Source organism: Cervus elaphus, chromosome 18 (assembly GCF_910594005.1).
Source record: "Cervus elaphus chromosome 18, mCerEla1.1, whole genome shotgun sequence".
NCBI lineage: Eukaryota > Metazoa > Chordata > Mammalia > Artiodactyla > Cervidae > Cervus > Cervus elaphus.
Window position 1 is genome coordinate 40,860,728 of NC_057832.1, and position 24,567 is coordinate 40,885,294.

General features: G+C 41.2%; 1 protein-coding gene across 5 annotated transcripts in view; it reads left to right on the plus strand.

Moving 5' to 3' along the window:
- Positions 1 to 4,402: 4,402 nt before the first annotated feature.
- Positions 4,403 to 24,567, plus strand: part of KLHL7 (kelch like family member 7) — a 55,101-nt gene continuing 34,936 nt past the window's right edge. Inside the window, exons 1-5 of one of the 5 annotated variants that reach the window (XM_043871583.1) lie at positions 4,686 to 4,820; positions 17,106 to 17,236; positions 21,754 to 21,856; positions 22,750 to 22,843; positions 23,117 to 23,241. In XM_043871583.1, the coding sequence (XP_043727518.1) occupies positions 21,778 to 21,856; positions 22,750 to 22,843; positions 23,117 to 23,241 (298 nt within the window). In that variant the 5' untranslated portion in view covers positions 4,686 to 4,820; positions 17,106 to 17,236; positions 21,754 to 21,777. The other 4 variants (XM_043871581.1, XM_043871584.1, XM_043871582.1 and 1 more) reach the window with 4 other exon arrangements.

The following is a 24,567-nucleotide window of genomic DNA, read 5'->3' on the forward strand; positions in this document are numbered from 1 at the left end:
TCTGAGGAACACATTTTGGGAAATTCTGGTTAAATAACAATAGTTAATATTGTCAACTCAGTGAAGTAATACTCTTTGCCTTGCTCTGGCACCAAACTAAGTGTTACAAGAAGCACACTGACTAAAACCACCCACCCTGGCCAGGTACCATAGTAACCATTTGCATAAATTATTTTACAATAGGAGGTCCTGGTAAGGAACATGGAAGTAATAAGCCACCACCAACCAGAAAAGTGAAGTGAAAGCCACTCATTCGTGTCTAACTCTTTGTGACCCCACGGACTGTAGCCCACCAGGCTTCTCTGTCCATAGAATTCTCCAGGCAAGAATACTGAATTGGGTTGCCATTCCCTTCTCTAGGAGATTTTCCTGACCCAGGGATTGAACCTGGGTCTCTTGCATTGCAGGCAGATTCTTTATCATCTGAGCCACCAGGGAAGCCATGTGAGACACCAGGGAAGCCCCACTAACTGGAAAAGTTCGGGAAAGGTCAAAAGGAGATGCCACTATGACCTCCCAGAATCCCTCTTGCTGACATCCATCTCGGCCGAGCAACACACACAACCACCAGGAAGGATTCTGAGTCAGAATGATTGGCCAAAGACAACCCGGAAACTAACCCCATCACCATAAAACCTGAGACGGTGAGCCACGTGGCACGGCAGTTCTGGCTTCCCTTAGCCTACCACTCATCACCCGGGTACCCCAATAAAATCTCTTGCTTTGTCAGCACATGTGTCTCCTCAGACAATTCATTTCCAAGTGTTAGGCAAGCTCCCCCTTTCGGGCCCTGGAAGGGGTTCCCCTTCCCACAACCTAAGTATTGTTGCAAACCTTATAACAGTCCCATGGTAAGTTTTATTTTTACAGATAAGGAGACTTAAACACAAGAGAGGTTAAGCAACTTGTTCAAAGTTGGTAGTCTAGAAGAGAGTGGCATACTTGACTTTGCATCCAGGCAAGCCTTCTGCCTAACCTCTGCCGGGGTCCAGCCTCGGCAGGATCCAGGGGATACCCTCAGGATGAACGGCGTCTGCGAGACAGAAAGAGAGAAGACACGTGAGACCAGCCTTGATAGGGCCAAGTCTGCGAGGGAGAGAGAGAGAAAGAGAGAGACAGAGAGAGAATGACCAGACGGGGGTGTTTGCAGGGTCTGGCAGAGTCTGGCAATGCTTTATTTTTTACCGTGGCTTTTATACCCTAAATTAGTACATTTCTAAGGGGAAGATAAGTTTAACATTACACCAGCTTGTTCTTCATGAAACCAGGGTGTTTTCTGCATACTTCTTTGTTTATGAGGGTCTTGTACGTTATCTTCTGGCCTTGGGGCCTATTGACATTTTATGCAAGTCAGATGAATGTAAACCTATTTTCTGTTTCTATGGTGACCTTAGCTGAAAGGTAGCAGTCTCATAGGGCAACAGTATAGAGTAGAAGTATAACCTTGTTAACACAAAAATTAATCCTTCTGCAGAAGTTGTCAGTTGCGTTTATCTAAGAAGTTTACCCCAGACTGACTCTGAGACTTTGGTGAGGCAGCCTCTGCCTAGCACTCCTGGCTGACAATTAACAACCATCTCACTGTTACCACACCAGGGCTAAGCTCTTATTTCTCTAGATCTTTAACTGTATTAACAATGGTTTCTATAACACAACCTTAGCACATTAAAAGCAAAAACACAGCAAGCAAAACACAGCAAACAAATGTTAACCCAATAGCTACTTTTAGAATAATTTTTCTTGTGTTTTCTAATAGGGCTTCCTCACCCCCCGAAGGGCTCTATGTCTGTTAGGGCCTTTATATGATCAGGTTCTTTATGTTATTTTATGATTAGGGTATTATAAGCAATCATGCATATTAGTACCAAGGGCATAAATGCATTTGCCAGACAAACTAAAATACCAGCAAAGGAGTTTAAATTAAAACACTCCTTTCACCCTGGATAATCTCATAAAACACCACCACCTGGGAAACTTATTGATTAAAGTTCTAAGTTGATTCTTATTTGGGAAGAGATTGGGGAAGGCTTTCTGCATGTGTCACAGAAATTAGGGAGTAGTCTATTGAGGCAGGCATCAGAAAGACAGATATCATCTTTAAGGTGAACGCCAGGGGCAGCTTTTCAAAATCCCTGAAAACCTGATCTGCCTTGCCTGTCAGGCTTTCTCCCTCATGACCTTGTCATGGGTAGGGTCTCGTGTGTTGGCTCCCAGCAAACCTCTGTGCTATATAACTTCCATGGTCTCTTTAAGCTCTGAATCCTAAGGCTCTTCCATGACCTTTAGTGTTCCATATTCTGCAGTATGTGAAAGGACTTTTTCCAACATCAAGTAGAGAGGATGCTGTTCCTTGCTTCCTTTGCCTTATTACAGAACAGCTTTCTACCTCATCGCCTACATTTCTGCCTTTGAATCCTGGATCCTTGGTGTTTTCCAAGGCCTTAGAGTAAGAAGACAGGTTTCCACTTCCTTTCAATTAAAAAAAATGTTTAAATATACTCGTTCTTCACTATTCTAGGTTATTTGATAAAGTAAACAAAATTTTCCTCTAATTCCATTAGGGGATAACTGGTTTCTATTGTCAGGGTCCACTCTAAAGTCTCAAATTACAGTTGATTCTTTAACAACAGGGGTCTGAACTGAGTATTTACACAATGATTTTTTTTTTGTTTTTGTTTTTGTTTTTTTAATGATTTTTATTTTAATAAGTACATGAAGTACTACATTGGAGAAGGCAATGGCACTCCACTCCAGTACTCTTGCCTGGAAAATCCCATCGACAGAGGAGCCTGGAAGGCTGAGGTCCATGGGGTCGCTGAGGGTCGGACATAACTGAGTGACTTCACTTTCCCTTTTCACTTTCATGCATTGGAGAAGGAAATGGCAATCCACTCCAGTGTTCTTGCCTGGAGAATCCAGGGAAGGGGGAGCCTGGTGGGCTGCCGTCTATGGGGTTGCACAGAGTCGGACACGACTGAAGTGACTTAGCAGCAGTAGCAGCATGTACTACATGATCCACAATTGATTGAATCACCTGTTGCAGAACCATGGATATGGACGGTTCACTATGGGATTCTGAGCATTTGTGGATTTTGGTATCCTCAACAGCTTCTGAACCCAACCCCCTGCAAATACTCAAGGATGACTGTCTTGACTAGTTAAAACCAAGGATCTGAGAACATTTAGATTAAAAAAAAAATTATAAGGTACACAGAGGTATAAATGTCTTATTCTTTTGTAAGAATGCTTAAATTTTGTGTTTTTTTTTTTTTTTGGCTGCACCTTCCTCCACCAGGGATCCAACCAGAACCCCAGATGAAAGCAGTAGAAGCTCAGAGTCTTAAACATGGACCACCCGGAAACTCCCTTTTTTAAAACATTTTTTTGCTTAGATTGTTTTTGTTTGTTTTTGGAGGGCCTTATAAGCCCGGCGGGCTGCCGTCTATGGGGTCGTAGAGAGTCGGACACGACTGAAGCAACTTCGCAGCAGCATAAGCCACTTGCTCTTTCATTTGATTTATACTATATTGCTTTCTCCTAATCGAGAGAAAGCATAATGCTTTGACAGAGTAAATTATTTTACTTAAAGCATGTTTCTATATATTCCTATATGCTTGCATGCATGCTAAGTCGCTTCAGTCGTGTCTGACTCTGTGCGACCTTATGGACAGCAGCCCACCAGGCTCCTCTGTCCACGGGATTGTCCAGGCAAGAATACTGGAGTGGGTTGCCATCTCCTTCTCCCATATTCCTATACAGACCTAGGTAGAAAATTAAAGGGATATGTATAAGTTTTCAAAGTGTAAATTTCAAATAATCTTATATTATAGATATTATATGCTAGAAATAATATGATGTATAGGTACAAAAAGCATCTCATGAGTTCTATGATTACTTGGGGAAGCCTAATTGGAGATTTCTGGAGCTGACACCTGATCTTCATTTCAAACTCTGAAAAGTAAACCAGCCTAAGCAGGCAGGCGTTCCACATCAAGGAAACACCCATGGGGGCTGTGTATCCTTGCTTTATGACTCCCAGGCAAATAAACCTTGTTCTCCATGCGATAAACCTTTAACTTGCAGTACGTGGTAGTCTTCCCCCATTTAATATTGAGCGCCTACAGCATGTCATTCAGCCGTGAAGAAACACCAACGCTGGTCCTTACGGAGTTTACGCTAACGGGACGCTCTTTAATGCCTTCTATCACCCAGTTATTCCCAAAAGATAATCTCGCCACGTCAGCCAAATTTGTAAAACCTTTCTTGGGCAGAGGGAAAGGAACGCGTAACTTCAGACCAGCTGGAAACGCAAACAGCCGGCGCACGGAATGGACGTTCGGCACCTGGCCTGCAGCCGCTCCGAGCGGCGCGCGGCTCTGACGCGTAGACCCCGCCCCCAGTCCTCCTTAGCGGCCCCGCTCCCTCGAGCTAAGTGCGCAGGCTCCTCCTCCGGGCTCCGGTTCTGCTGGAGACGCAGCCCCGCGACTACATCGCCTTCCAGCGATCTTCTGAGCGCGTCGTCTGGTCTTGTCCTACCGCAGTGGCTGCGCTGTCGCCTGCGCGTTCGCAGGCAGGGTGGTACCGCCAGCCACTCTCCAGCCTCGGTGGTTTGGTGAACACAAGCCGCAGCGTGCCTGGAGAGTGCAACCCCTCGCCCGGCCCGGCGAGTCCCGGGCGTGAGCCGCGCTGACCGAGGGAGGATGGCAGCCTCTGGGGTAGAGAAGAGCAGCAAGAAGAAGACCGAGAAGAAACTTGCTGCTCGAGAGGAAGCCAAATTGTTGGCAGGCTTCATGGGCGTCATGAATAACATGCGGAAACAGGTACCGCCTCTGTGGGAGTGACCGTCGGCGTGGGGGAGGTGGTCCGGGGCTTGGGCCCCTGACGGACCCGGCTGAAACCCGCGCCCCGTGGATCGCGACCCTCTTCTTCCTCTGCCCTCGCCCTTCCTTGCGTTTTCGCACGCCGGCGAAGCAGCTGCTGGCGGAGGGTCGCGTTAAACAGCTCTCCAGCAGAAGTGCCTCGTTGTCCGCCGATGCTGTGGCTCCCAGGTCAGACTCCTAGGGGACCTCTCGGGCTGGCGTCCGGCGTCGAGTATCGGTTGTATAACAGCTGTGCCCTGGTTATCTCTTTGTGAGCCGAGCATCCCTCCATTGGCCAGCCGTTTTTAGATGTCGTGAGATCTCGTGCGGAGAATCCCATTGGCACAGCCCAAACCGAAGCCCTCGAGGAAGGGAGAAGCGTTGCTGGCCCTGACATCAGCTCCTCTTAAATAAGGATCCCCGCCTCCCTTCTGTGTTACCGGGGTGGAGCTAGGAGAAGACAGAGTCTCCTGTACGTGTTAATTTAGAGCAGAAACAGTCGTGGATAAATTTCCGTGCCATCCATTAAGGGTCCCTTGCGCCTCTGTTATTAAGAGGAGTCTTTGTTCTGTCTTTGATGTGTGGCGTTTTAGTGACAGTCTTCAGCACGTCGGCGAAAGGTGGGTTGTGAAAAGAACGGGTTTTAACGCCAAAGAATGTAGACCAGAGACTCTGTTTGTTTGGAAATGCCTTTTAGACCAGTAAGCATAGAAAAGTCGCTTGGTCATTTTCTCATCCTGGAAGCTTTGTTTCTAGAAATGTGCGTCGAGGGAGCTCTGTGGGAATGTTTCAGTTTTGTGTCTGTGGTCCTGTTTTTCATGACAAAAGCAGGATGTGAGTGTAACTGCAAAACCTAGCTTGCTCATTTGGTGGTGCTGAAACTGCACAAACCAGATCGGGACTTAATTGAGAGCAGCTGGTCTCAACTTAATTGAGGGCAGCTGGTCTCCGGACTTTAATGAAGGTCAGGTTCTTCTTTCCTGCGGCTTTGTAGGACCTTAGTTCCTCAGGTAGGGATTGAACCAGCGTCCCCAGCAGTGAAAGCCAAAGAGTCCTAACCCCTGAGCCGCCAGGGAATTCCCAAAGCTCAGTATCTTTGTCTTATGGCAGAAGGAATTCAGTGAAGTGATAGGTAAGAAGTACATTTCTTTAGAAATGCACAACCCATAGACAGAATGCAGTCTGGCTCAGTACCTGAAAATGCACCTCGAATATCATTAGTTTTCCTGGGCTCGATCATTTCATAGGCTAATGAGTGGGAAGATTATTCCAGCGGTTTCAGGGGAAGGGGTGGAGATTTCTGGGAACTGGGCCGTCACCCACTTTTTGGCCTTTTATGGTTAACCTCAGAAGAGTCAGGGCACTGGTGGGTGTGTCATCTAGTTTGTGCTAATGCGTTACAGTAAGTGTGTAGTGAGGCTCAAGGTCCACTGGAAGTCGAATCTTCCACCATCTTGGACCAAGTTGGTTTTAACCAGTTTTTGTCATGTCGTGTGGCTCTGCCACCCTTTCCTACCGTATCTGTTCTGATGGGAATATGGACAATAGTAGAGGAATTTTAAGATTTTTTTTTTTTTTTAAGATAATAATCAGTGGTGTCTTTAAGCAAACTCTGCTGGCATCTTGTTTTTGTTCATTAGCTCCTGACATTGTGCATGAGTGCAATAGATGGTAGTGGGAGTGCATTTAAATCTTTCCCGGTCTTTGGGCTGAAGTAGCTGTGAATGCCTGAATTCAATATTTTATGTAACTTTCATGCATGTATTTACATGTGTACATTCATGTTCCTTTCATGTGAACCTTTTTTATATTTACGACACCACTGACTTCACATTACTGGTGCATTTAACTAGTGTCTGCCTCTAAAAGGTAAATGAACCCTAGATAACTAGCGCCCAGATTTGTTTCCAACAACCCTCCCATTCCCCCAAATACGTGTTTTTCATATGCAGAGTATAGCATTGTAAAGCATTGCCTCATTCTGTAAATAGGGTGCAACTGGGTTGCAGCATCAAATGTCTGCTTGAGAAGGAGGGGATTGTCCGAGACTATGTTTAGCTTTGGGAGTTTAAAATTGATTCATAACCATTTCTTAGACTTAGCCTTAAGCAATATGAGTATCTGTTTGTTTATTGTTACAATAGAAATACAGTTACTAAAGTACCAGGATTCTGTTACTGAGTGGGAAGGGAAAAATGGATGCTGGATGAGCCATCAGGAATTTCTTCCACAATGGTTAACTGGCCCTTATCTGCCAGTTTCTGCTTTTTGTCGATGGCTTTGCTAACAGTTCTCCAGTAGCATTTTTACCAACTTCTTGGAATCCTGCATCTTTTGTAAGATGTGCAGTTTGACTTTGCAGTTCATTTACGTTGTACACGTATTGTTCTGTTTGACATAATACAGAAGAGGCTCACCAAGAAGGACTGACAAGGGCAGTTGATGGGAAGTGGCAGGAGGAGAAGCTAGGGTAAGCTAGAGGAGGAATGTTGGAGTGAGGACCAGTTTTAAAATTGTCATTGTTCTCTGGTGAATACTTTTGTGTTATTACTATTTTTCGCTTTCCCTTATGTCCTCATTACTTTGAAAATGGGATGACAAGGGCCCGTCTGTACACACCGAGAAACATCCCTACAAGAATTGAAGACTACTGTGAACTTATAATTCCTGAATCCAATTCCTGCTCTATCATTAAGTAGTTCTGTGATCTTAGACAATAGGATTTAGGTCATTTCATCTCTCTGTGGCATTGCAGCCAATCTGTATGTAGTGGTGAAAGGGGATGCTGCTGAGCCAGCAGCCTCAGCTTCCTGTGAAGCCTTTTCTTTCATTATCCTTGCAGTCATTCCTAGCCTCCTGTTTTTAAGTAAACTTGACGATGAAGTGTAAGATTCACAAAAAGGATCCAGATCATAAATGTGCAGCTCAAAGAATTATTGCAAAATGAACATACCCCCTCCAAGAAAAAGAACATGACTCGTACACCAGAGGTCTCCCTCTTATGCCCTTCTCAGTTGCTACCTCCTCAAAGGTAACCACAATTCTGATTTCTACTACCATAGACTTGTTTTTCCTGCTTTTGAACTTGTGTCCATGGAATCATAGAGTATTTACTCACGTGTCTTGGTTTCTTAAAGCTCACATCTTGTTTGTGAGATTTATATATACTGTTGTGTGTTGCTGTAGTCCATCTTCATAGTATGGAGTTTGCATACATACAAACTTGCATGAACACACTGCAATTTATCCCTTCTATCATGTTGGGTATTTGGGATTATTAAAACTAGTACTACTTTGAACATTTTTGTACATGTCTTTTGATGTGTACACGCATGCCTTTGTTGGGAAATACCCAAGAATGGAGTTGCTGAGTCATAAGGCAGGCCACATCCCACTTTACTCAGTATAGGGGTACAATTTCTGGAGTTGTGCCGGTTCACACTTCAGCCAGTTCTGTATGACAGAGGCTTTTGCTCTGTCTTAGCCAACACTTGGTATCGTCAGTCTCGATGATGTTAGCCATTCTAGTGGCTGTATGGTAGCATCTTATTTTGTGGAGTGCCTTGTCATTTTTCCAGCTTTTTGTTTAGGTTCACGTCATCTGTTACACTAGAAAGGGGCTCTTCAAAGCAGGGCAGGGTCCTTAGTCACTACTGCACATCGCCAGTGCTGATGCTGTTCGGTAATGAAGTCCGGAAGACCCTTATCAGCTGAGAGATGTTTTGAGAACTTTGAGTACCACTATAGTTCAGTTTCCTCAGGTTAAATGAGTTGAAGAATAGTTAGAATGTAAGAGCTCATGTTAAAGCCCCCTTGAGAGTGAAGTGAGAGAACCGCCAAGCTAGTTTTGAGGGCTGGATGCTTGCTAAGCAGCCACCCCAGTGCTCTTACTATTGCTAAAATAACTCAGCCTCTGTATACTCACTTCTCCAAGACTGTCAGGTATAACACGTCGGTAATCCTCAGGGTCTCCTGCAGTGATCTAAGCCTTCTGCATCAAATCCTCAATAATAGAAACACTTCTCAAGCACTTACTTTGGATATAGCAGCCATTCTGCAAAGTGTTCTACATGCTTTTCTCATTGAGTTTTCATAACAACACCCATTGACAACTCCCTATTATTCAGACCTCCCTATCCTTAACTCTTCTCCATTTTCTCTTGTTGTCTGTCCGGTTTAGGAGATCTCTCTCTCTCTCTCTTTGCTCTCTTTTCAGTGTCCCGAGCTTTCTTGGCCCTCTGTCCTTTTTTTCACATCCTTTGGGCAAGCAGCACTGATGACTGTTCACCTTTGTGCAAGGCTTCCAAGCACAGCTGAAGAATATCCCATTACTGGGCAGCCCTCCACCGGGTGAGTCCTGACTTCACCTGGCCTGGCAGTGCTACTTACTGGTGAGCAGTCCCACTTATCCATTTATTTTACTGTTTCCCTCTAACCTGAACCCTTAGTCTGTATCCTTACTTTCAGTAGATCATCCCTCTTTTGACATCACAAATAAATAGAAGTCATTTGTCTGGAACTATCTATCTTTCATCTTTCCACCACCAAATCTGTAAACTTGTTTCGGCACTTTTTAAAAATTCTGCTCCTGCTAGTGACTCAGGCCGTTGAAAGCCAGTACTTCCACCTGGGCCTTGACTCTCTCAGTACTAGTCTGATCAGAAAAGTTGCTGCACCATTGATTACTCTATCCTTGTTAGGCGTCATGAACTTCTCCTCTGCTGGAGTCTAGCTGTCAGCATTTAGGCATGTTTTGACCTCTCTAGCTTTTAAACCAACCAACAAACCAATCCTCTTATTCTTTGTCTCAGTAAGTAAGTAAAGTCACTCAGTCATGTCCGATTCTTTGCGACCCCATGGACTAGCCTACCAGGCTTCTCCCATGGGATTTTCCAGGCAAGAGTACTGGAGTGGGTTGCCGTTTCCTTCTCCAGTTTGTCTCAGTAGTTCCCGGTAAATACCTCTCTCCCTCTTTGGCTCACTGGTTATCTGTTCTCCTGTTTCACTTTGGCTTTTTAACTCATCCATTCAGGTGAATATCTGTTGAGAATCCATTGTGTGAGACCTACTTAACATAAAATGGCAGGTACCAGAGACTGGTAAAAGGCCAGTGTGACGAGCACAGAACAAGCGGGAAGATGGTGAAAGATGAAAATGGACAAGTTGCTGGAGATCTACCCAGGTATAGCCTCATAAGTCAAGTTAGTGGGTTTTGCCTTTTTTTCTGATACCCTTTCAAATATGTGAGAAGGGGAAAAGGTGTTATCAGTTTTTCTTTTGACAAAGATGATTGACTGCTCTTTGAATTAAGTGAGTTAACTCAGTAGTTGCTGACAGACCAAAGAGAAGTTCCCAGTGAGATGGTCCTTTGGACAGAGGTGAGAGCAGCAACAGCAATATCAATGAAGTTGTTGTTCAGCCACTGTCTTGCCCAAGTCTTTGCAACCCCATGGACTGCAGCAGACCAGGCTTCCTTGTCCTTCTGTCTCCTGGAGTTTGCTCAAACTCATGTCCATTGAGTCAGTGATGCTGTCTAACCATCTCATCCTCTGCCGCCCCCTTCTCCTTTTACTCTCAATCTTTCCCAGCATCAGGGTATTTTCCAGTGAGTCGGCTCTTCGTGTATCAGGTAGCCAAAGTATTGGAGCTTCAGCAAAGGTGATATGTTCAAGAGATTTAGGAGGTAAGATCAACAGGTTAGTGATAATAACCATCCTGTGTGGTTGTGATGACTAACTTAGATAATCAAATTAAGATAACTTAAAACAGGACCTGATAATGAGTAAGGTCTCAATAAAAGTTGGCTGTTTTTTTGTTTTTGCTTTCGTGAAGGTGGTGATTGATTGAATGCTGAGGACTTCTGTACAGGATGTCATTCATGGTCCCCAGGGTTCTAGAGTGCATAACTAAATGAATCATGACATTGTTTACTAAGAGAGGAGATATTAGAAATGGACCACAGCTTTTTTTTTTCAGATTAAGGCTTTGAGGAAAAGGTAATTTGCATTTTAATTGGTTCACAGTGCTGCTGAGACATTGAGGTATCTGAGTTGACAGGTCTGGAGAGTTGTGGGTTAAAAATATGAATTTATGAATTACCTGAAGATAGAAGGTAACTTCATTGAAGCTGTGGAGAGTTAAGAGACTAGGATAAAGGTTGGATAGGGAATGAGCCTGTAAGGAAAACAAAAACGGAATGGCCAAAAGAGTAGGAGGAAAGTGAGAGTTCTGAGACTCAGAGAAGAAATTGTTTCAGAAAGAAGATGGCAAAATTTGAAGCCTATGAGAAGTCAGTAAGATAAGAACTAAAAATGCTTGTAGGATGTATTAACAAAGAGGGTGTCTTGACTGTGATGAGTTGTTTTGACGAGACGAATGGAAGTCAGATTAGTGTGAGTAGGCTATCAGAAAATTGATACAGTTCATTTGAGAAATTTGACCCTAAATGGAGAGAGGGAGTCAAATGAAGGCTTTTGATGTTACTTGTTTAAATGGGAGATGTGTATGTGTGGGTTTAGAAACTCAAATGAAAGAATTCATTTGAGATGGAGAAGTTGAGTTTATGTGAGACAGAATGGGTAGTTGATAATTCCTGAGATGAAGTCCAAAGTAAAGGTGAGTAATCTCATATGGAAGGAGGATGGTCCCTCTTCCATAGGAATAGGAAGGAAAAGAGGGTTGTTAAGTGTGTAGGTGGGTATGTTTGGAATCAAGAGACTGAGGGAGTTTCTGTCTAGAGACTTTTGGGAGCTTACTGCATTCACTGCAGGCTGGAAGCTGAGCAGGCATGGCAAACAGGGGGAACAAGGGCTGCAAAACCCCGGAGCCAAGGTTACCACGCAGGGACAGTCTTGATGACTAGCTCATGCCACCATAAAGACATCTCCATCCCCCACACTCTGCCCTATCTTACCATCATTCACTCAGGTTTCAAAATCCTGGAAGTAGGTGTCTAATTGGCTGGTCTTTGATTGTTTGCCAGATTAGGTCTTTGCTAAGGTGTGAATAGAAGAACTGTCTGACTTACAGGTTCCATAATGAGAGGCAGACTCTGAGAATTGCCCTCTCTCCAGGATAGTTCATAATGAGGATTTTTTTCCCCAGAAATGAGAGTTTGGAGTTCTAATGGGTGGGGAAAATTGGAAGCTAGATTGCCAGGATCCACAGATATATACTATGACCTCTACTTTCGGCTGCCCAATACAAACATGCATGCTCTTATTCTCATTCCTATAATTAAAAAATATGTATATATACCACCAAAATTTTTTTCACTTATAGCATCTAGCTCCAGGATCACTTAGTGATATCCATTCCTTCTAAGTCACTTTAAGATCCTAAGGGCTATATGTGATAATTGACACTTTATATGATCTTAGAGGGGAAGGGCAACTTTTATGTAAATATTTTATAAAAAAGAAATAAAGTAGAAGCCACATTCATTGTTTATCATGGTTTATTAATTGTTGTATGTGTGACTTCTTTCTTCACTGGCCATCCTGTTCATTGTCTTTAGCCAACCCCTCAAGTTTCTTTACCTGATGGGGTGGTGACCTGATCTGTTCTTCCTAGGTATCTTGAACCTTTGAACTTCCCTGTATAGGTTTACTTTAGTCTTAATATTAACATTTACCACTACATTTGGCAGTATCAGTGTTGCCTCTGGGATTTGATTTTCTGTTACTTAAAAGCTGACTAGTTGGCCTGTTACTGTTGGGTGGATGCTGGCAGAAGACGTGAGACTCCTCGGTCCGGGGCAGCAGACTTGGTTATTCACGGCACACAGCATCCGCAGCCTCCGAGTGTATGCACCAGTCCCCCTTCCCCAGAAGCACCACGAGGGTGACGTGGTGGGCCCGGATGGATATTACACACACAGAGGGTTTGTGCTGGAGCTAAGAAATGAACACTGGGTTTAGGGAATCTGCCAATTTTATAGCAAACCACAGGCAAGCTTGCTTTTTATCCCGGAAGGGTGACATTGTCTCACCGTCATGGTTACTTTCTGCCAGCAAAACCCTGAGAAATGGTGGCTTGGGTAAAAAGTGACAGAACCTTTCATTCTTGGCATGTCCAGGACCTCGAGAACCATAGAGGATTGTCTCTCCCAACAACCAGAAGGAATCCAATGGGGGTCCCTTGAGTTCCGGTCATCTTTTGTCTCATGGAGAAGAGCAACAATTTTTTTTCTTGATGGCCAGGATCAGGCACCTACCCCATTGTAGTAACTTTTTACCCAGTGGCACAAGGAGGCCAGAATGGCCAGGTCACAGTTTTAACTTTGAATTCTGTGGAAATGCTGTTTTATCACTTCATTAAATGATTCTTTTCCTAGGTCCCCAAATCTTTAAACTGCTAGCAGAACCCACCTCCAGAAGGACTAATTGCTGAGATCAGAAACAAAAGTTTTGTAAATGAATCATTAAGCATATTCCATACCTTGGTTGCCAGGCTAGTTCTGGCTAGAAACCATTCTGTCTGTACAAATTTAATGAAATCAGATCATTTGAAAATGGATTCAGCTGCTTAAAGAAAAAGCTTTGAAAACCACTGATCCAAGGTTTTTCCCTGAAAAAAGAATAAACTGCGTGTGTCTGTCTCTCTGTGTCTGTGTGGTACTGAGAACAGAATATTTCTGATCATCACTTCTCTTGAAGGAAAGGCACAAGGTATCTTGAGTTCACATCTCTCTTCCTAATTTTACCCAACAACAGAGAAGTTGCTAGTAAAATTAAATTAGAACAAAAGACATTGCTGTTTTATTAATGATGAGATTCCTCACATACTTCTGCTTGAGTTCCCCATCTGCTCAATAGGACAGGAAAGATGTGTCTTACAGTGGACTCTGTATGCTGGACTTGGGCCCAGCCATCCACCCCACTGCCCTCTTTGCAGGACACATGAATATTCAGATTATAAAATTTAGATTATTGGAGTTTACAAGGTGTTCTTCTCAAGCAAAGCCTCATCTTCCAACTTTATTTCACTAGAGAAGCACTGACTATGGGGGATTACCAGGTAGTTGCTCATCTGTCAGTAGGGTGTTTTATTATGTCTCATTTGGCTGTTGATCTTTATATAAACTCCCTGAGTTGAGAATCTTAGAGCTGGACAGTAGAACCTAGGCACCAGATCTCTTCCCAGACGTTAACTGGACAAAGTACTGTGAGCTCGTATTCCCAGGGCTGCTTCGTCTTCTCGGTGTTCTGTTACTGGCACACGGAGCGCTTTGCTCTGTCTCAGATGCTGACGAGGCATCCTCTATCAACTGACTGTTCCCCTGTGCAGCCTCTGAAGAACAGTTCAGGAAGTTATTTAACTTTTCACTCCAGAAAGCTGTGGAATGCAGAAAGGTGTGAAATGGGTAGATACCTGTTAACTCTAGACTTGGAAGGTCGCTTGCGTTTCTCATCTCAAATTTTTCTCAGCCAGGATGTCATTCATCGCTCTCTAGATTGTCTGCAGTGAGCAAATGACGGTACTGTCTAATTCCATACTAGCAACAAAATCCCCCAAGTCCGTCTGTTATGAACCCCTTTATTGTTGAATTCCCACATCTGTAATCTCCCTGTCAATTAAAGTAGTTGAAATGCAAAAGTCTGCTCTCCCTATTTTCTTATGGTGCTTAGTGTCAGCCATAAGGCATTCACTTAAGTGTTAAGGTCAAGTCAGGATAACTTCAGCATCTTCAGTGTAGGCTGTCTTCCATCAGAATAGATTGTTAATTGAGCACTTGCAGAACTTTTCCAATTTCAAAGTAGTTTGTGTCACGTTTTCAATATGGCAGAGGGTCTCTAGGACTTTGAAGATTAGCATAGTGTCACCCCCATCCCCACAAACTTGAAACTATACAAGCACATCTCCTATCTCTCAATAAATAGTAAAGATGTTGACACATTATTATATGGTCCTAACCCACGTTATTGTCGCCAGCCAAAAACAGAGCAGAAACTTTGTTTCTGGTGAAACAGTTTTCAAAGAAAAGAAAATCTTGGCTTTTGATTTTGACAGATTGCCAGCTTTTGTCAGCTGTCTGTAATTGATAGACCCTAAGACTAAACTCAGCCTGGAGGAATCACTTTGATCAGGAGGCTAATGGGCACACCGTTTCCTGGAGAAGGAATTTCATCTATGCATAATAATGCTTTGTTGGCATAGGATACATTGTTTTCCATGGAAACTTGCCAGCAGAGCCTCTCAGCTGCTGGGTCTGCTAGAGTATCTCTTTCCTCCTTGTGGTCCATCCTGCACGCTTAAGATTAATTTTCAATTCTTTTTTGAACCCTGTGTCCCTGGTAACTCAGTGCCAAAATAGTTGAGTTTTGTCTAGTGACAAAGTCTTCCCTCCTGTTTGGGAGGAGAGGGATTCACATTGTAACAGGCGGTTGTGCAGAGCAATTTGTGGCCTTGAATCCTTTACAGTTCTGATCCTCCTGGTTCTTCTGCACCTTTTTGTCCTCATTACAATCCTCACCTGCTGTGAAATTCCTTATATATTCAGATATATGTATGCATAAAATACATTGAAGTATAGTTGCTCTACGGTGTAGTTTCAAGTATACAGCAGAGTGATCCAGTCTCCTTCTATGTATTACTCTTAGTTCATGGAAGAACCTTTTCTTTTTTTCACCTCCGTTTGTCTCAGCTGGAGCGTGACCTTTAACAGACTCCTCTAAGGCCTGCGTCCTTTACAGTGTGCTCCTCAAAACCTTGCCTTTCTTCATCTTTTGTTTGCCAGGCCTTGAAAACTTGGTGGTAGCAGACACATTCCTTTCTGTTTCCTATTTGTGTCGAAGTGGGCGGTGTCTTTGTGTCCATTTGTTCCTTCCAGACAACTCCAGCTGAGTTGTTAACCTGTTTAAGTTGAATACTTTCCTATCCTGTAGAGCTAACATTGCTTAGATCAAATGCCTCTTTTCCTTTTCATTTTGGCCCCAGATGTTTTGCTAACCTACTTCTTCTACTGCTGCTAAGTCACTTCAGTCATGTTCGACTCTGTGCGACCCCATAGATGGCAGCCCACCAGGCTCCCCCGTCCCTGGGATTCTCCAGGCAAGAACACTGGAGTGGGTTGCCATTTCCTTCTCCAACTTCTTCTGCTAGTGCCTTTCAAAGTCTATAGACATTGCCATGGTAGAAAATATGAGGTCTGTGTTAGGTTTACTGCCAACCCTTAACCACCCTCAGTAAGGTAATTTTAATTATGGGGAAGCCCAGCATCTAACTTAGGTCTGAATTATTTGGCTCCCCTTAACGGGCTTCCCTGGTAGCTCAGATGTTAAAGCATCTGCCCACAATGCGGGAGACCTGGGTTCCATCCCTGGGTCGGGAAGATCCCCTGGAGAAGGAAATGGCAACCCACTCCAGTATTCTTGCCTGGAGAATCCCATGAAGCCTGGTAGGCTGCAGTCCCCAGGGTCGCAAAGAGTCGGACACGACTGAGCAACTTCACTTTCAATGTGACCTAGTACTCTCCCGTAGTCTTAATTTCCAGAAACTTCGCAGATACGTTCCACTAGAGCATTTACCATTCCTGTCTTCTCACCAGATCACCTTGCAGATTATTTAATAATGCATGCAATACTTTATTGCTGATTTTCATTTCCCCTTTTCAAATCGATCTGAACTTACTGTAATCACCTACTATAGCTGTCCCAGTCTTTTGAGGGCAATCCTTTAATTATCTGTTTGATTTCTTAGCTTTAGCTTTAAAAGAAATCTTATAAAAAATTCCTAGGTCAAACTTCTTTCTGAGAGAGACTGTTCAGTCTGCTCCTGAATTCCTTCTTCCTTTGTTATATATCTCTTTGGTCTACATCACCCTCATTGAATAAATAACAGCAAAAGTAACCCTTTTCCCCCTCTAATCTCATCTTTTAAAGATCAGTTGCACCAAAATTTATCTGCTTTCCTTTTCAAAGATGTTTGACTGAGCTTGTCATATATTTCCCTTAAGGAAGGAAATCTCCTTTATTAATCTCGGTGTGTTCCTTTGTTTTTCTTTTACTTTGCCACTTGCCTTATCCTCATTATACATGTATTTAAACCCAGTGATGTTTTTCTTGCTTTTCTGAACAAACAAGATTTCTAAAGTCATGTAAAGTATTTTTTTCTCTTAATCTTTGCGTTTATTATTGCTTTGTTGAGGCTTTTCTGGGCTTCCCTGAGGCTTTTCTTGTAAATCTCAATCCAAAATGATGATTTACTCTTGTGTAATAAGGGTTCCGTTTTCATCTATCCTTTCAGTGATTTAAATCCACCACCCAACTATAGTTGAATCTACAGTCTATCCAGGGATCTGTACCCAGGGTCAACTTGAATTCACGCTGGGAGGGACTGATTGCAGAACCTTGTTGACAAGCCACATAAATCCAAAGGTCAGTCATTCCTCAGTCCTCTCCTTGGGATACAGTGAAGAATAGAATTTGGGACTGCTGCTTGCATGCCTTCTCCTAACACCAACACATACTGCTGAAAGCTAGAACCTCATGCAATGCTGTGGAACTTACAGGAACCTAAAGTGCCTTTTTGCAGTCCTGTCTGGCAAATACTTAAAGAGAGCAAAAGGTCATTCCACAAACGTGTGTCTAAAATGATTGCCTTTAGGGGAGTTTTGAGGGGAGTCTTTTCAAACCAAAGGACTTTCCCCACAAAAGTGCCTAATACTTGCAAACCCTAAAGCAGCCCCAGAGTTGCTGTTTGGCTTGGTTTGAGTGTCTATCCATACTGGTTTGAGGGACCCTCTTCTGGTTATAAATATTTCAGAAATAGACACAGGAGACAGATAATGGTGACGACAGACTAGTGAGCATGGCCTTGACTTGAGCATAAAATGGGCTTCCTCCTCTTCTCCCCCTTAACTAAAAACTTTCCTACCCAACCTGAGGCAGAGCAGCTGAGGAATGGAAACAGTCCTCTCCTGCCATAGATAGAGGCAAGCCTGTCCCAGTGAATTCAGCTCTGCTTTGGGAGCAGATTCCTGGAAGAGTGAGCTGGGAAATCGGGCTCCGTGTGGTCAGTGACCTCTGCCACGCTCTTGCTCATCCTGCGGTCACTCTTCCACCAGCGACGGATGGAGAAAAGGACTGAGACTTCTTCCCAGTATTTAGCTTCACCAGAGGAAGAGAGAGCACTTTATGAGAGAGAAAACTGTTATTTATTTTCTCATAAATCGGTATCAGCCACTCCAGTACCATTTTGTCCCAGTTCTCAAATCTCTCACCACCTTTTTTAAATTAAACTTAATTTTTTTAAGAGCAGTTTTAACAGAAAAATTGAGCGGAAAGTAGTTTGCATTTACCCCTTTGGTCCCCCTGCCCCAGTTTCCCCTCTTATTAACATCTTGTCTTAAGTGTGAGGCATTTGTTAAAATGGATGAGGCCTTGTTACATTATTAACCATAGTGTATCTTAGAGTTCATTCTTTGCACACTCTGTGGTTTTGACAGATGTATAATGACATATATCCATTGTTAAGAGTATCAAGCAAAACAATCCCACTGCCTTAAACGTCACCTGTGCCCCACCTCCTCACCACATACTTGAAATGGCATCTTTATCATATGCCAGATTCCCATTAATGTAGATCCCTCACATTGTTTAGGTTTATTTCTCAATATTTAATTATTTTCTTACTGCTGTGATTAGGATTTTTTTTCTCATTTGTGTGTTTTTTTAAATGACATATTACTCACATCTAATTACCTTTTCATATTTATCTTCTTTGTCTAGCCACCTTACTGACTTTCCATATAAGTTCTACTAGTCTTAAATTGATTGATCTTTATTTCCGTACTGATATGGCTAAAAATTGCAGAAAAATGTGACAGGATGTGTGTATGTGTATATATATTTCAGACTTGAATGAGGATGCCTTTTCTGTTTCACTATTAGATGTGATGTTTGCTGTTGGTTCTGATGAATGACCTTAAGCATACAGACACATCATTCTCTTTACTAAAGAATCTCAGGAAATGAATTTTTAATATTATCAAACACCCTTTTGCCACATATTGAAGCTTTTCTACGTGAAAAATTTCTCTTTTAACCCATCAGTTTGATGAATTACATTAATAGATAATATTCTTGAACCCTTCTTGTGTGCCTAGAACAATATCCTGCTGGACTCAGTTTGCAAATATTTGACGGATCTCTATATTAATCCCTGAAAGAGGAAAATAAGCAAAGAAAATGTGACCAAAATAACAACTGACAGTTTTTTTAAAAAAAATGAAGGTAGCAAGGAAATAATAAATAGCATTTTGTTTATTTATTTTTTAATAAAGAGCATTTTAAAAGATAGCATATGTAAAATGAAATTAAGTTATTAGTGAAAAACAGGGATTATGTTAAACTCTGTTAAAAATTATCTTTGTGGGAACCTCAGGCAAAGTTACACAAAAATTATGCTTTTATAAGAGACTTAAGATTCAAAAGCTGGAAATAATAAATAACAAAGATCTAACACATATGGGAGGACATAAACAGAAATTGCAAGGTTTTTTGGTTTGTTTAATCCAATGAAGATAGGTTGTTCAAAAGGTAGTTTTGTTTAAGTTTCTGTTCTTTTCGCCTCAGGCCTTTTACCTTTCATTCTCCAGCTTCCTGCCTCTCTGTCTCTTCCCATTTCCTGTTTGTGCATACTCCTCTTCCCCAAGGATAGATAGCTGGAGGGACCTCTCTCTTTAGGTCAGCCCCATTTCTTGTTGAATAGGACCTATTAATCTATTGTAGTCCAGTCAAATAAATGTACCATTTGAATGTAAACGATTGCTCCCATTTCACCTCCTCCCATTTGCTGTACACATTAACATCCAGCTAGAGATTAATCTTAGACTAAGACTAAATTGTACAAAGATCCCTCTGATTTCCCTGACTTCCTTCTGTGTCTGTTAATTCACTACACTAACATTTCCCATCCCCAAGTATGCCTTGGGAAAGTTTTTTGCTACTTTTCAGTTTAACTTGACATTTTTCTGGAACTTCCCTTCAGCAGCCATAGGTCCCTCTCCTGTCTAATTTGCTTGCTATTCTGTCAGTATTCTTTCTTCCTCTTTTTTTCTTTCCTTCCCTCCCTCACTTCTCCCTGTCTTTTTCTCTTTCTTCCTTTTAAGCAAACTTGATCAGCTTGTTTTTGATGGTAACCAAATAGTTGGCTTGGTTTTGCTACCTAGTATTTTTTGGTGCAGCAAAACCACCTGCAAGCTATGCCTATTCTGTACACCTTCCCAAAATAAATGGAAATAAAAATGTAAGACATTATTGGAATAACAGTGGCTTTAACTATGATCTGCATGCCATGCCTAAACAATAGTCTATAGTTCCTAGTAGTGTTAGTCGCGCAGTCATGTCTGACTCTTTGTGACCCCATGGACTGTGGCCCACCAGGCTCCTCCATCCTTGGAATTCCCCAGACAAGAATACTGGAGGGGATTGCCATTTCCTTCTCCAGGGAATCTTCCCAAACCAGGGATCAAACTCTGGTCTTCCACATTTGCAGGCAGTTTCTTTACTGTCTGAGCCACCAGGGAAGCCCCTTTAAAAAAAAAAAAAGAGAGTCCTTAAGTAAGCTGTAAGAATGAAATGTTCATTTCTTAGCTGGCTAAGAACCCATTTTTAGGGCTCTAAAAAAAATGGGACCCATTTTTTTCTCATTCTAAGTGTTACTATTTTATTTGGGATTTTATTCATGGAATAGTAATGTAGGAAATAGTGATTTATCTATCAGAAACTATATCAGTAGTTTTAGTAAAATACCTAAATTTGCAAAATGTCATATCTTCTGAGCTATTGGGCCATTATTTAAATTTGTGAGTACTATTACTCTGAAAATATTATTTGCCTCGTATTCCCAGTGCCTAAGAGAGTGCTTTACATTTTTTTTTCCTGAGCCAAATCTATACATTATATCTTTAACTTCATTAAGAAATTGAAATTTTATTTGGTAAACATTTCTTTTTTCTTGAAATTCATCTTTAAGTAAGTAAAGTAAATCTTAAACTTTAATGTTCCCCATTTTTCTAACACTTTAAGTTAAGTATACAATGTAGATTTGTCTTCTTTCAGTAACCTACAGTGACACATTTGTCCTTGGTTAGATATCACAATTTAAAAGTGGCTGCTATCCAGGTCTTATCAGAAGTGGATATTAGAGAAGTGTTATTTAAGGAAAGAGTGCTAAATGGACACTGGGTTCATCTACTCTGTGTTCTGAATTGTTCCAGTTTTGGGTTAGGTCTATGAAGGCAACTTTCTTGGAAAATGAAGTGTGTACTCTACATTTTTATCAAGGAGAGTTATTTATTTATTTATTTATTTTTTTAAATATTTTATTTATATGTATTTTTATTTATTTGGCTGTGCTGGGTCTTAGTTGCAACATGTGGGATCTAGTTCCCTGACTGGGGATCGAACCTGGGCCTCCTACATTGGGAGCACAGAGTCTTAGCCACTGGGCCACCAGGGAAGTCCCAAGGAGAGTTTTTTTAAAAGCAGATTGCTTTATTTGAAAAACCACACTGTCTTTGTTTGAAAAAGGACATTGTCATTTACTGTCCCCGTAAAATCTCACCATGATAAACATCTTAGAATTGTGTCAGATAAAAAAAAAAATTGGTTTCCCCCAAAGGTTAGTACTTTTTTTCTGATTTTAAAGATTTTTTTTTATCCTGACTGTTGGGAGCTTTAGTGCCAGATTTTGATACACCAAACTCATGACAGCAACTCTGTAAGTCTTTTGTAAATAGATTTTACATTATAAACAAGATCTGTGCTGGGAAAATATTGGATTTAAATGGAGAATAGAGATAAAGCATTTGGTCAGCACCTGTTTTTTTCCTTTGCCTAGCCATTCCCATTGAGCCCTTTTTAATTGCATTTATTTCTCTCTTGATTAGAAAACACTGTGTGATGTGATCCTTATGGTCCAGGAAAGGAAGATACCTGCTCATCGTGTTGTCCTTGCTGCAGCCAGTCATTTTTTTAACTTAATGTTCACAAGTAAGTATCTGAGGATAAAACATAATATTTTTTCTGTAAGATTTAGGTGAGGTCTAAATGAAAATATGCCATTTTCATATTTAACATGCCAGTTTTAAAAGCGCTTAAGACCATAGAACAGTGAAGAGATTGAAAAGAGGTCATGGTGATGATTGCTCGAAGAACTGTCCTTTTGTTAGCTCTAAAGGGCCCTAAGTGTTTTTTAATGAATATACAGCTTCTAGTTGAATACTGGGTTTTTTTCTGAATCTCAGATTAAAAGACAAAGGAGCAGGTAAGTCTTATGGCATTTTATCTAGCAAGTTAAATGAAATATAACATACTAGAAAAAACCATATTTTGGAGTTAAGAATTGGGTCCGAGTCCTGGTTCTTCTACTTAGTACTGCTTATGAGCTTGATCAAGTTATATAATATATCAGCCTCAAATTTTCTCTTTAATGCCCTGGCTACCTACCAGGGTTTTGGGGAAGAATGAGAGCCTTGCTGTTGAAAGCTGACTATGTATATTTAATTGTCATTGTTTTTATAGGTCTCTTCCAACTGTATCAGAGGCATTTTGCCCATAGCAATTTAAGAGAATGCTACCAAATTAATTTAGGAGTTGGGGAAATACTAAATCGAGATTTATGTCTTTCTGTTTACTTGGCTTTTTTTTTTTTTTTAAGTACACTAATTGAGTAGTATATTATTTTAAGGCACATCTCAAGTATGGAGAATTAATTTGCATTTATTATAGGGGAGTGCTGGGTGGGCTTTCTAGGGTATTTTCTTTCAGAGAGGTGTCTGTCATGCTATTTTTCTCTAACATTTAACACAGCCTAGAATGATCTGGTTCTTCAGTTAGACTCATGGAAGTACTCATGCCATTTATGTTTCTTCTCTTTGTATTAGCTAACATGATTGAATCAAAGTCCTTTGAAGTGGAACTCAAAGATGCCGAACCTGACATTATTGAACAACTTGTGGAATTTGCTTATACAGCTAGGTAAGTTAAGGATCATTTCTGCTGTGGAGAAGGAAGGTCAGGATCTGCCATGCAAAGTATTATTATAACAAATTGGTATGCTCCACAGTCTTCAAAATGAAAAACTATAAGGGTGGTAGGGGTGGGGTTTGAGGAGCTTATGCTATACTAGTTCAAAGGCTGAAAAATCTTAATTTTTTGTTTAATTTTAGGGGCCAGTAGGATACATTTTACAGCAGCATTATTTAAATAATAAATGGTAGGAAATTAATATTCATTTCACCTTATTTACAGAATTTCTGTGAATAGCAACAATGTTCAATCCTTGCTAGATGCAGCAAACCAGTACCAGATTGAACCTGTGAAGAAAATGTGTGTTGATTTTTTGAAAGAACAAGTTGATGCTTCAAACTGTCTTGGTAAGAAATGAGATTCCTATTAAAAAAAAAACCTTTAATTTGTATTTTAATAAAGAGAAAAGGCATGGTTATAAGTATCCTCATTTAATCTTCTTTTTTCCTTATTTAATCTTGGGATGCTCACTAAAAAATTTTCCAGTAATATATTTTAAGAGGAGGTTAGGGAGATGCCTATTAACCTCAGCAGAAACAAGCCATAAAATACTGTATCAGCATTTTCCAAAATAAAAAATAACCTCAGCAATGATTTTTTGTGTGTAAGAAGAGGTGCAAGGATTTACTTTAGAAATGCCAGAATGATTCAGTGTTAAAAAAACAAACATAATTTACTACGCTGACACGCTATACTTATATAAAAATACTTAAAGCCATAGCAAAAGATGCAGAAGGCACTTTTGTATTTCAGTACTCATTCCTATATTTATAAAAACTCTTAAACTAGAAATAAAATAGTTAACCTATATGTGTCTGAAACCGATAGCACATGTTCTTTGCATGGAGACATGCTGGTGTTCAGCTTCGTGCTGAAGGTTCCCCCCGTGCGGTCAGTCAGGGAAATTCAGTAACAGTAACAATAGGGGTCTCCTTATCCGGCATAATCAGACAGTAGTCAGTTGGCTAATTTAAATTTCATTAATGTAGTAAGTGGCTAAAGAAGGTTTTATCAACTGTAAAGGTTTTATTTTAGTGTAATATAAATATAGCAATCTGCTACTGTTTGATGCTAAGCCCAACTCTATAAATGCTGATTTTACCTAAATCTGTCTTACCTAAGTCACACCAATAAAATATCATCTGGTTTTTTATTCTTAATTTCCTTAAAACAAATTGATAACTCAGCAAGAAGTCTGATGACAGAATCCTTCTAGAATTTTGCAGTGTTGTCTCAGATTTTATCAATTGTCTTGGTCATGCTTGATTTGAGCTATTTCAAGACTGTCTTAAACCTTAGAATTAGTCTTCACAGAAACAACTACTTTTCACATTCATATTTTATTGATCCACATGACATTTTATTTGGTCACATAATCACAAATTCAGCTGCCAGAAATTAATTAATTAATAAATACTGGTTTTTGGTGAAAGCATCATTTCCCTACTGGGAGCCTAGACATTCATATGTAGCCGACTGCTCACCATGAGTACATAGCATGCCGTGTTATTGGTTAGTATATTCCCCTCCTTCTTTCTCTCCCCTACGCTCCCTTTTTTCACAACCCTTAAAAATATTCTTAGCTGATGACCCTACAGCTAGAGGTGAGTGATTTGGCTCATGACAGTACTTTGCAGATTCCTGATACAGAACATTAATAATAATTAATTACA